Source organism: Camelus dromedarius, chromosome 9 (assembly GCF_036321535.1).
Source record: "Camelus dromedarius isolate mCamDro1 chromosome 9, mCamDro1.pat, whole genome shotgun sequence".
Lineage (NCBI taxonomy): Eukaryota > Metazoa > Chordata > Mammalia > Artiodactyla > Camelidae > Camelus > Camelus dromedarius.
In genome coordinates, this window is record NC_087444.1 from 29151686 (window position 1) to 29163903 (window position 12218).

Genomic DNA, 12218 nt, shown 5'->3' on the forward strand with positions numbered 1-12218 from the left:
CACGAACTCCTCCCTGGTCTCTATTGGGTGGCAGCCGGGACTGGTCTGTGAGGAGAGGTGCTGGGTGAAGAGGTGACTCCCCCGGATACCAAGATGCTGATCTCCACACAGAGAGAGGTCCGCAGGCTACAGCTTTCAAGCTGCCAAGCTCTCCGGGTTCAGAATGCCAGGTGAACAAAGGTCAGGGAGAGAAGAGAGTTGGTTTCTGAAGGGGCAACATCCTAAAGCTTGCAGCTCCCTAGACAGAGGGACAGAGTTGAGACAGGATTGGATGTTGGCGGGACGTCCCCAACAGACACATATAATGTGCTGCCAAGCCCTCCTGTGGCCCAGGGCTTCCAGTTTATCCAAATTTTGTCTAAATTCTGGCTGATTTAGAGAAAGTTGGGGTCACCTTACTTTGAAAGGGATTAGATCACCTAAACGCAGGGTTTGGCAGATGTTTCCTATAAAGGGCCAGACAGTAACTAGTTCAGGCTTTGCAGGCCACAGGGTCCCTGCCCCAATTATGCAATTCTTCTAGTCACATGGGAACAGCCACAGACAGAACGGACATATGTGGACATGACCAGGCCCCAATAACACTTTACTTGCAAAACAAGGTCGTGGTCACATTTAGCCCATGGGCCACAGTCTGCTGTCTCCCCCAGTGGACGGCTGAATCCAGTCAACAGCAATATCTTGCTACAAACATCCACGAACTCAAAATGCTATATTCTGACATCTCCTCACAACCCTTTTTCTACCAGAGCCACCCTGATCTTTTGAAGCTGAATTAAGGCCGCCTTAGGAATATGAAACACCCAAAGTTCAAAATACAGCTTTGGGTCACTTACAGCCGGGGAGGAAGGTGACAAGATGAAAACTGTGGAGGCCACTTCAGAGGGGGGTGGTGTCCCAGCACAATCCCCCGTCCATCAGGGGAAGGTGTCCCCTCTCACCACCCGATGTCCCCCTCCATGACAGGGAGGCTTCCAGGCGGCAAGACCAACAAAGCGGTGCCTTGTGGGGAATTCAAACCAACAAGGAATCACCGGAAACACCGCATCTGTAAGGCAACCTCTGAAAGGCCCGTTGGGTTCCTTGTGTTTTCTGTCGTGCGCTCATCACCCTCAAAAGAAGCAGCGGTATGTTCTGCTCCAGCCCACTCTGCTTCCAAGAGAACACTCACGGGCTGACCGGACAGCTCACACAGCACGCAGGGAAGTGCCCCGTGAGTGACAAGAGGAAAGGGCGCACCCACACCACCAAGGCCTCGCAGAAGATCACTCCCGAAGGCCGTGAAGCGCTGGAAACGAAGGCGCCCGATTCACTCCGCGCTCCGCAAGGGGCAGAAACGGGGTGGTGACAGCAATTTATAAACTGGCACGATTCAGAGTTCAAGAGCAGGAAGGACTCTACTGGGAGCCACAGCCGACTTGGGTGAGGACACTTTGTAAGGCAGCTGTTGGGACGTAAGAGCTGACAGTGAGGACAGAAGGCCATGTGCTGGTCTTCAGTTCTTTCCTTTCAGCCCGATGCCATGGCGGCAGACTCAGAGTTACCTGCGAGTATTTAACTACCTGGAATGCTCGGTACCGTATCATTTCAAAAACTAAGCATATAAATATCCAGTGCTCCCCTAGACTGAGGCTTCTCAAGGGGGTGGGCAACAGGGTGATGAGGGAGAGCTGAAGGCAATTTCTGAGGGAAGGTTGGAGCTGGGGAGATGGGTAGGGGTACCCTGAGACCTGCCCCTGCATCCCTTCCGGACAGAGCTTTAGGATTCGCCACCACGTGCGACTGGACCACAGGCACCAACTTGCACAGTCCACGAAACAGATTAAGGATCTCAGGAAAAGGCAGTGAGAGCTGTAAGGAGGTACAGAGGTTGATCAAAGATGTCCGAGGTCCGATCTGATCAACAATGCATTCACTCTCAGTGCCCCAGAGCCACCACCTCCTTTCTGACCATGATTAAACACCCAGCCTCACACAGCTCTCTGCACATGGGTCCTGGCTCACGGTCATCAGCCCGACATTACCCATCCCCCACAGAGCTTCAGCCAGACCCCTTCACATGTTAGACAGAGCCAGTCTGAACACTTCTGCAGGAAACCCTCAGTCGTCACATAATTTCCTAACAAGAGGAAAAAACTGTCCAGCCTGAAAGATGAAGGGAATGAGATCTTTCAGTTAGTTTTCTGGTTAACAGAGTGTTAAATAAAAAGAGATAGTTTACTTAAGTCCTTATTTGTCCTTAGTTATTCTGCACTGTCTTGGTCCACACCCTCACACGACAGTAAATGCCATCAGCACAACACACTTGTTGTCTGGCTGACTGAGGATCCAGCCAGTATTTTTAATAGAGCATCATCAGTTTTTTTCTGTCGACAATTATAGAGAATTAACCCCAGTGCAGTTCAGAAAATTGTACTGAACATATTCTGAGCCCAGGATGAGGTCTGAGAGTAGATTTTAAATAAACCTCTTTCAATTTTTAAAAAAAATCCCATGGGATTCTTTGCCTTAAAAGACAGGTACGGTCACAAGTCCTGCTCTGGGACTGCAGCTTGTTAGATTTTAGACCCTGTGCTATGGAACAGCTGATCCTCTAAGAATGCATTTCCCCTCCTGGACTTGCCCCATGAGACCAGGGAATGTTTCTGGAAGGTCAAGGAAGGGTCACTGGAAATGAAGAAAGACAGAGAGGAGGAGGACAGGAGAAGCACAAAGGGATGAGGAGACAAAGCTGGTGAGAGAGAAGGCCGGCGAGGGGGGTTCTGGAGGGGGCTGTGGTGCAGGGTCAGAAGGACAGAGAACTTGCCAGAAGACAGCTAAACGCAACGCCATTCTTTGTCTCTCTAAATTAAACTGAAAATGTGAATCCTTACTCAAAGCAGCTGGTTCTTATGGATTCAGAAACTGATGTAAATGGACCAAAACAATAAAGAATAAAATCATATGGAGAGTGACCACTCGAGCATCTGCTCTGTGGCTGGTTCCTTCCCGGCCCCCTCCGGCCCGCTCCCCCCGGATGGTCACCGGGGTAAACACAGGCAACCACCAGGGTTAATTCAGAGGTTACGACACGGACTGATTCTCCCGCTTTGTAAAGAAATAAGATCCTGTTCTCAAGGGAAAATGATACTCTCGGTGACCAACTGACACCTGCAATGCCCTCTGTTCCAAAGCCCTGCCTCGCTGCTGCTGTTCCCGACAGTCCATCTCCAATCAACACGGCCGAGTAACCCGGGTCCCTGGGATACGTCCACGCAGCACGCTGACCAGGTCAGCCTCTCCCCCACGGAGCTGCTGCCCGAACCTCAGATCCCAGCTCAGTGTTCAGCTTTCGGAGAATTCAAGGTGGTCCCCTCTGTGGCCTTCCCTTCGTGATAACACCAGGATGGGGAAAGAGGCCAGGATTTTAACCAAACGATAGCACAGAGGAGAGAATCACTAACCAGAATTCCATCAGAGCTCAACTGTGGGGGCTTCACCACAGCAGAGACAGAACTAGGACTAACAGTGACAATGACCGCCAGCTCCCGGCCTACCTATTCCTGAATTGGCTCCGGTGACGACGACCACTTTGCCACTGAAGTCCCGGCCCTGCAGGATCTCCATGGCAGTGGTGCTGCCGTCGTAACGCTGTCTGGCGGTTGGCTTTGTAGGGTTATCATCCACGGTGAACGCCAGCCTTGGGTCCAAATAGGTAGTTCTTTTATTGATGTGGCTGCAGAGAAGAGGAGAAGGCGGTGAACCTGCCGTCGTGGACATAGGCACTCACAGCCACGAGACAGTCTGAGAGGGCAGGCCAGGCCAACCCCGTTTTTCACGTACCAGAAAGGCTTATTCTTAACCCAGCGAAGACCTGGGGTCTGTTTAATCTGTCTTCTGGCCTCCAGAAGGATTCTCTTCCTGCCTAGAAAGGCAGGCATCGCATCCTTTTCTTCAGTACTGCCTGTAAAGCAGGCTGCAGCGCACAACAGGCACTGCCTTGTAGCCTCAGATCACAACAGTGCAGGAGGCTTCGGGGTTTTGCTTTTGTTTTTGTTTTTGTTTTTTGAGGTGGGGAGGTAATTAGGTTTATTCACTTATTTTAATGGAGGTACTGGGGATTGAACCCAGGACCTCGTGCATGCTAACTAAGCATGCACTCTACCACTGAGCTAGACTCTGCCCCGGGTTTTTTTTTTTTTAATTCATGTAAATGTGGCCATAAGATCTGTCAGGCACTCTCTTCAGTAGATTTCAATTAAATCTCTTACGTACAAGGGCCTGAGAAGACCGACAGAGAAGCAGAAAACTCAAAATGATAAAAAGTCCCAACAGTAAATATGAAACTCTCCTGCGACTAAAATTCTAATGATTTTCATTTTAAGACTGCACTCTCACACACACGCTAGTTTTGATTTGGAGTCACTATAAATCCTGTGGAAACAATACTAAAATACACTGGTACATACACATTAATAGGTTACACCTTATGTAACAGAATTTATTTTTTACATTTTAAATGTAACCCTGGGATTTGAGACAGACCTCAAAATCTCTTAAAAACTACTGAGAGCTCTTCAAAAAGAAAGAGATGCGATTTTATGACTTAAAATGTATTTGTAGTACGTGTGTGTGGAAAATTACATACAGTATCAAATCTATCCTCATCACCCCATAAATACTAAGACCCAAGAACAATCCAACTTTCATGTTGATTATGACCACAGCTGCCAGGTCAGCATTTTGGCTCCAGTGTCATGCAGACGACAGAGAGATGCCGGAGCCAAAAGCGCAAATCTCTTCTCAAGTCCTCAGTAGCTTGAAATAAGATATGGTGAAAGTATTTACACCCCGGCAGCAAATCCGGGCTTTTTCCCCTAGGGAAGCGGTTGTTAAGCATTTATCAGCACACCACTGTAACAGGGTCAGAGAAGGAGGTGACCGGCCAGGACTGTGCGTGCCTGTTCACCTCCCTTAGGGCATTCTGGGGACTGAATTAGCCAATACTGCAGGTCAGACTCACACCTGGCTCATGCTAGGTGCTAGACAGGTGGTTACCACTGCTGCTTGTTATTGGAAATTATTCTAAATTTTATAGAGAAGGATGCCCAAAATGTTATTTATCACTACGGCCTTCCTCTGGAGATACCACACTGCAGGGTCAGTTCCACACCAAAGCAATTGCACGGTAAAACGAGTCGCACAAATTCTTTGGTTTCCACACCAATGCAATAAAGTGAACATTGCAATAAACCGAGTCACACTTCTCTGGTTTCCCAGTGCACATGAAAGTTATTTTTACACTATACTGTCATCTATTAAGTGTGCAAAAGCATCACATCTAAAAAAAAATCCATGCCTTAATTAACAAATACTGTATTGCTAAAAAAAGGCTAAACATCGTCTGAGCCTTTGGTGAGTCACAGTCTTTTTGTTGGTGGAAGGTTTTGAATACTGTGAGAATTACCAAAATGTGACACACAGACATGAACTGAGTAAACACTATTGGAAAAATGGCACCAACAGACTTGCTTAAGGTAGGGTTGCCACAAACCTTCAATTTGTTAAAGAAAAAAAAAAAAAACCAAACACAGTACCTGCAAAGTGCAGTACAACAAGGTCTGCCTGTATGGATGCCCCACCAAGGGAATTTAACAACATCAAAGCCCAGGAGGTAATCTGATAAATTATCATATATCTGTACAAAATAATACTACATAGTTGTTAAACATCATTTTCTTGAAAAACTTATAAGGATGCGAGAAAATGCTCACAAGAATTATGTGGGAAACACATTTTACAAAACAGTTCACGCAATATATTTTGTTTTTTTTTTTAAGCATATATAAAGAATGGAAGGAAAAAAATCCAAAAATTGTTAGAAGGAGTTATCCCTGCTGTTACGACCACACTTACACACTATATAATACTTTTCTACAGTCAAGGTATACTCCTTTTACCAAAAAATTCCTAGTCAAAAGCAAAATGGTTGAGAATAGTTTCTTTGGAGACACTCACTCGACGAAAAACACTTGTCCGTTCTCATCGGTTTCTTGCTCCCATCCGTAGGGCAAATCTGAAATACAGGAAAGAGGACAGGTCAACATGGAGAGGGGTGGGGTGAACAGAGGCCTGGGCCCCAGGCCAGGAGCAGAGGCCTATCCTTCCAGCCGCAGCCCCAGGCCTCCCCCCACCCCCACCCACCCAGACCAATAGTCACGCGTCCCAGCTGCAGGAGGTTCGGAAGGCCCATGACCCAACCTGCCTTCTGCTTGGAAGTACAACTATTTCATTCCTGATCCTTCTTAAACCCTCCAGTCAGCTCCTGCTTTTGACAAAAACCTTACTAGCGGCTCCAATCAAGGTGAATTCTCCCTTGAATGAATTCACAGGACATATCTCTACCATAGCAGGCAGACAACACCAGGCACAGGCTGACTTGGGATGACTCTTACACGGTATTACAGAGCAGTTTCATGTTTTTAGCATGGGTACATGTTGTCTTTTCAAATAGACCCCAAACCTCTGGAGGCCAGGGACCTTCCTACGTGTCTACTCTGTGGATCACACACTTACTCGGAAGGATCTGTAAGTCACAACAAGCTTTAGGAAATTCTGGTCTGTTTCATTCCCAGAGAGGAACCAAGAACAACTTTATAAACAGTGCAACTACAGAAAAATCTAATGAACTGTGAGTGAAAGACCCCAATTATTTTAATACTTTTTAATTTAAGGCCAGCAGGAAGTCACCCTCACCACTCCATCCCAAGATCATGTCACTTCTCCCAACGGAATCCCATCCACTTCCCGGAGTCAGAGTCCGGTTCCTTGATGGCTTCTTCTCTTCCTGTGACTTTCCCCATCTAATTACTGCTTCAAATACAAGGTTCTCTGCTTTAGGACAACAACATACAAACCTCCTGCTATTCTCTTTCTTTTTCCAGTTTTCGGATGTTCCCACTGAGTCTTCTCCTCGGTATGACTGTCAAAAAAAAAAAAAAAAAAAAAACCCACAAAACAACAATAAGTAAAAGTTACACTTCCGAAAGTTATTCAACTGCATTAAATTTTCTCTCTCCCAAACAATCCTCTTCCTCACAAGTAGTAAAGTCAGATGTTCAGAAATATTCAGAACAGGTTACCGCTTGCATCAGATCCAATTCTCTGGGCTGGAAGAAACAGCAATATGTGAAAACCTCCTGAGAGCCTGCGTTTATCAGCCAGCTGTGCAACAGGAGGAAATGGACCTCCACCCCGGCTGAGGGTCAACTTGAGGAATCACACTGAATCACTCAAAACATCTAGAGATATATTCTCCTCTGTATTTTAGTCTTATTCTAGGAGAGACTGAAAGATGTCAGCCTAACTTATAATGCTGGTATGTAGAAATCCTCAGATAGAACCTTAATCTTCTTAAATGTTTATTCTTTCCACAGATACAACTTTAAAGTGTTTTTTAAGGACTGATTCCTAACTGTGTCCAAGAGGTCACTAAGAAAGCAGTCCAGCAACCCCATAGGTCACCTAGCCATGTGCCTTTGGGTCAAGTCACTCAACTTCAGAGCTGCAATTTCCTCATCTGCAAAGTGGAAATAATCCTAGTGTTGACCTCAGGAGAATATTATGAAGATACTGTATATGAAGGGTTGAACACAGTACCTGGCATATAAAAAGCCCTCAAAAATCCTGTTATTTTGAACAAATTAAATATACAAACTAGTCTGACTTCTGTGCCAAACATGCATTTTAGCTCCAAAGAGCACACAGTTATAATTAAAACCGTGAGCCAATAACAGACTAGAGACACCTGTCAACAGGTGATAAAGAGTTGAGAAAAACATAAAATTACGTAATCATGGGAACAGCGGGATGTTCCAAGAGGCAAAGGTCGCGTGCTCACGCCAACAGAGAAAATAATCTTTAATCACTGATGACCAGATTCCCTCCCTCTCCGTTATTTTACAGAGAATAAACACAGAGAGCATGTAAATGCTCCGGTAAAAACGTTCCAAGTCAAAAGTAGGGTCTTCCCAGGAACCACTGGCTTTCGGTGTTTCTGCAGACTCTCAGTGGCCAGTGCTGGGATGCCGTGGACATTGGACTCCAAAGGCCCAAGAGCTGAGCTCCCGCATGGCCTGGACTCAGTGAGCCAGCCTCCCAGGCATCATGCCCATCGCAGAGAGCAGCTGCAAAGAGACAGCCTCCCTGGGATGGCGGCTGTACAAACGGAGGGTATCCAGCAAGGACCAAGTCCATCTACCACCATCAAATCCTGCCTGCACAGAGAGAAGCCCTGACTCCCCAGGACAATCATCCGCCTCTCCGCACTCCAGTACGTGCAGACCATCCTAGGCATCGGCGGGTGATAAGCAGCATCTCTGGTCTCTACCCACCAGATGCCAAAAGGGCTCTGGTGACAGAAGGGGTCTCCAGACACACCAACCGGCTCCCGCAGGCACAGGGTCCCCAGGGAAGAACCCGGGCCTCGCAGAAGAAAGCACAACGTGGTAACGAGGGTTTCAGAGCCTGAGGCCCACGTTTCCTGGTTCTCTCACTCACCGGCCATGTGTCCTTGGAGAAGAAGCTGTTCAAACTCCCTGTGCCTCAGTTTCTCCATCCATGAAAAGGGGGTAGCAACAACAGCCCTACTTCTTGGCATAACAGAGGACTGAATGAGTTAACATGTGTGCAGAGGTAAAAACTGCGCCCTTCACACAGGAGCATTATTTTAAGCCAATTTTTATATAAAAATTCATTAAAAGGTGTTCCTTTTTCATTGTAACCTACGATGACTTTTTAATGAACAGAAAATTACACCACATGTCCCCAAACTGTTATCTTATTCTCCCTTAAATATAAGCCCTCTTTTATTTTTCTTTTCTTTCAGTAAGCGTTTTGTCATTTAAAGAGATAATTAACAGTGATTTTAATTTAAGCCACAGGGATCAAAATTAAATTCACATCACATTACACGGATATCACTTTCAAGTAAGCTCTTCTAAGGGTCGGTTTTTTTTTGTAGGGTTTTTTTTTTTTTTTTTTTCCGGAAGCCTAGTCTCTTGAAGTTAACTAGGAGATCCAGAGCCAACTGTGGACAAGGAACCCATCTCCCAATGGGGCCGGCCAGTCATCCCTCTGCTGCCAAGAAGCCTGGCCTTCAGAAGAAAAGCAGGTGCGAATGGAGGTCCCAGCAAGGCCTAGGTGACTGCAGCCACAGCCCCCAGCACCAAGACCTTGTCCTTCTATCCCCACCCCCTGGGTAAGGCTCTCTCTGGTGACAGGTCTGCCCCCAGCAGCAAGAAGGTCCCCTCCCTGGGAGCCCAGTCTGGGGGCCTTGAGTCATGTGACGTGTGCTCCTTTGATGTCTGAGTGTGTTGTGGGACATGTAGGGAAGCCCCACACAATAAAAGAGGGGTGAAGTCATAGGAGCATTTCCACAGGACCCCAGAGCTCTCATTGGGAGCTACAGCCTCTGTCCTTGGCCGTGACCCTGCCACAGTGGGAGGAAGACCATTTGGAAAAAAAAATCTTCTGAGAGCCCATTAGCCAAGTTTCCCAAACCCCAAGGGACAAGTGACTTTCCAGAATTAGGACAGAAAAGAAGGACCAGATACTTGCAGGTCAGGAATGATCAAGGGGGATGCTGAGAATCCAGGGTCAGGATGGTTCAGAGGCATCCTTCAACCCCAAGCCAGTAGGCTGGTAGGGCTGAAGAGAGTGTCTGGAGAGAGGCACCCCTCAAGCTGGGAGCCCACCAAGCCTTGTCACCACAGACAGTGTAAACGATGGGCCCAGACATTGCTGGGGTCAGGACTTTTCAGAGACCACATACGCACGACTGAGTCCCCGGCCATGGGCTCCCTGGAAGCTCTCAGAAGGGCTAGCTGGGGCATGCAAGACAAGCCCCAGGCCCAGACAGTGGGCACCACCTACGAAGGAAGCAGAGGGGAAAGGCCACCGAACACAAAGGGAGGGGAGGGGCAGAGTGAGCACAGGAGAAGGTGCCTCCAGCCCTAACTCAGGGCTCCAGGTGAGCTTGAAATGAGGTCAGGAGCTCTGAAGGCAGCGGCCAGAACAAGGATGGGCCTCACCCAGAGCAGGAGCAGAGGAGCCCAGAATGCTGGATGCAAGCCATGTGCATCTGCGCATCCCCAGGGCTGAGAATGCCGCCTGCCCAGGGAGCCCAGCAGGAAAACTTCGCTTGACGGACTCATTTACTCATTCCCCCATGGACTTGTTTTCTGGTCCTGGCTGCTAAGCACTGGGGATTCAGAGGGAAACAAGGAAAGGTCCCTGCCCTCCTGAAGGTGACAATCTTGGGAGAGACAGAGCGCAAACAGGGCAGAGGAGTGGGTAGATACCGGCAGACAAGGATGAGTACCACAGGGCGGTGAGGCTCTAAGAGGCGGGTGCAGGGCCGGTACCAGGGCACGCTCTCGTGGGCAGTAACATTTAAGCTCAGCTCTGAGAGCTGAAAGAGCCCTTAGGGCAAAGACTGAGGGACCAGCAAGTGCCCATTTAGGAATTACCCTCCTGGTAATCTGTCTCACCTGAAAGGCTTAAAAAGCAGATTCTCTATGTTGGATGCGTGCTGCGTGAGGGTCTCTGGGGAGACCCGAAATGGAGATTAGTATAGTCCCCAGGTGTCTCTAATATCTAATAACGCCTAGAAGGTGCCGTTAGAGCTGCAGAAAAAGCTAACAGCTATCCAGCATTGAGTATTTTTAGGCCTCTGCGAACTTTACATACAGTGCCTCAACTAAAGCTCTATTAACCGATTTTGCAGGTGGGAAAACCTTGACGGAAAATTTTTCCAGTGGTCCAAAGTCACACAGTAAGTGGTGAAAGAAAAGGTCTGCTGGTGTTTGCAAAACTTTCCCGAGAACTACAGTAAAGCTATATTAGCTATATTTTATATACAAGAACATACACGTGTACACACATAGCTATACCAAGGTATTTGTTTAAAATACGCACTCCTAGGTCCCCACTCCAGACCCCTGAGGAGGGAGCTGTATGTCGGCATTTTTTTGTGATTTTGGAGGGGGAAAGGGATAAACCTGGCCTGCCATCCCTGCACCGTGCAGCGCTGCATCCCAAGCAGCAGACCCGCGGGCCCGGGAGGCCGCCAGGTGACTCCTGCTGGACCCAGGCTCAGAGAGGGGGCCGGCCTGTCCTCAGGACCCCGGCAGCTCTTCAACAATTACTGCCGCCTTGGCCGTGCAGGCCAAGTCCGAGCAGGGGCCCACGGCCGTCCCCGCGTAGGTGGCATTCGGGGGTCAGGGCTCCAGGTGCATCCCACGCGAGGTGTGTCCCAGGCCCGGCGGCCCTCTTACTTGGCATAGTAAACCCAGCCGTCCTTGGTGGTTCTCTGCTCCCAGCCCGGGGGCAGCTCGTCCTCGCTGTCCGTGTCGTCCAGGCCAGCGTAGCGCAGGGCTGCCATGGCTGCAGAGGAGGCACCCGGTCACTCGCTTGCTCGGACGCCGGCTACCGCCTCTCCGCGCCCAGGAACTCACTCCCGCTTCAACCGAGCGCCGCGCGCCGCGGGTCCCAGACGCTCGCGCCTGCGCACTGCGCCGCCCGGAGCCGCTCAGCCGATTCGGCAGCTGGAATCCAGTCTCCGCAGTTTCGCAACTGCCGGAGTGAAAGGGGGCGGGACCTGAGTAGAACGGCAGGGAAAGCCCAGACGAGCGCGCACGGCCGCTCGGCTGGAGGTAAGAGCCGGTGAGCTCTCTATGGGTCTGGAGAAGAAGACGAGTTTCGTCCACCTCCAGGCTGCAAGCAAAGGGCGTGGACGTCCAGTCACGGCCCAGGAGTCCGCTCGTTGCTGGGCGACCCGTAACCACTTCCGCGTTTTCCTGGCCACTCCTGCAGGAGCTCCAGCAATGGGGCATTCTGGGAAGTGTAGTCCACACCTGACTGAAAAAGGAAAGTTGCGGACGCTGGCTTTCTATGTTACAGCCTCTCCTTGTTAGGGCATTACGGAGAGTGAATGTTCCTGCGCAGAAACCTTCTAGAGCGTTCCATGACCCAGGCTGTTTACAAACTTTACTGTGCATATAAACACAACGCAGCAAAACGTGGCAAACATTAAAAACCCAAATTCCCACATCTTCTGATGATCCAGTCCTGGAAAAGTGTCTCCCAGCCAGAGTGGTCTCTATCAGAAGGTTAAAGAAGAAAGACATTCAGGCATTTGGGGAATTGTGTAAGTAAGCCTGCCAGATTTGAGGATTTAT

The 12218-nt window shown here is 49.0% G+C and overlaps 1 protein-coding gene across 5 annotated transcripts in view; it reads right to left on the bottom strand.

Moving 5' to 3' along the window:
- Positions 1 to 11801, bottom strand: part of WWOX (WW domain containing oxidoreductase) — a 901973-nt gene extending 890172 nt beyond the window's left edge. For 2 of the 5 annotated variants that reach the window (XM_031458017.2, XM_064488936.1), the window contains exons 1-4: positions 11316 to 11795; positions 6897 to 6961; positions 5998 to 6055; positions 3537 to 3715 (exon numbers count right to left, since the gene is read on the bottom strand). In XM_031458017.2, coding sequence (XP_031313877.1) covers positions 3537 to 3715; positions 5998 to 6055; positions 6897 to 6961; positions 11316 to 11422 — 409 coding nt within the window. In that variant the 5' untranslated portion in view covers positions 11423 to 11795. Of the gene's footprint in view, positions 1 to 3536; positions 3716 to 5997; positions 6056 to 6896; positions 6962 to 11315 lie in introns of all 5 variants that reach the window. The other 3 variants (XM_031458014.2, XM_064488938.1, XM_064488937.1) reach the window with 3 other exon arrangements.
- Between the last annotated feature and the right edge of the window lie 417 nt (positions 11802 to 12218).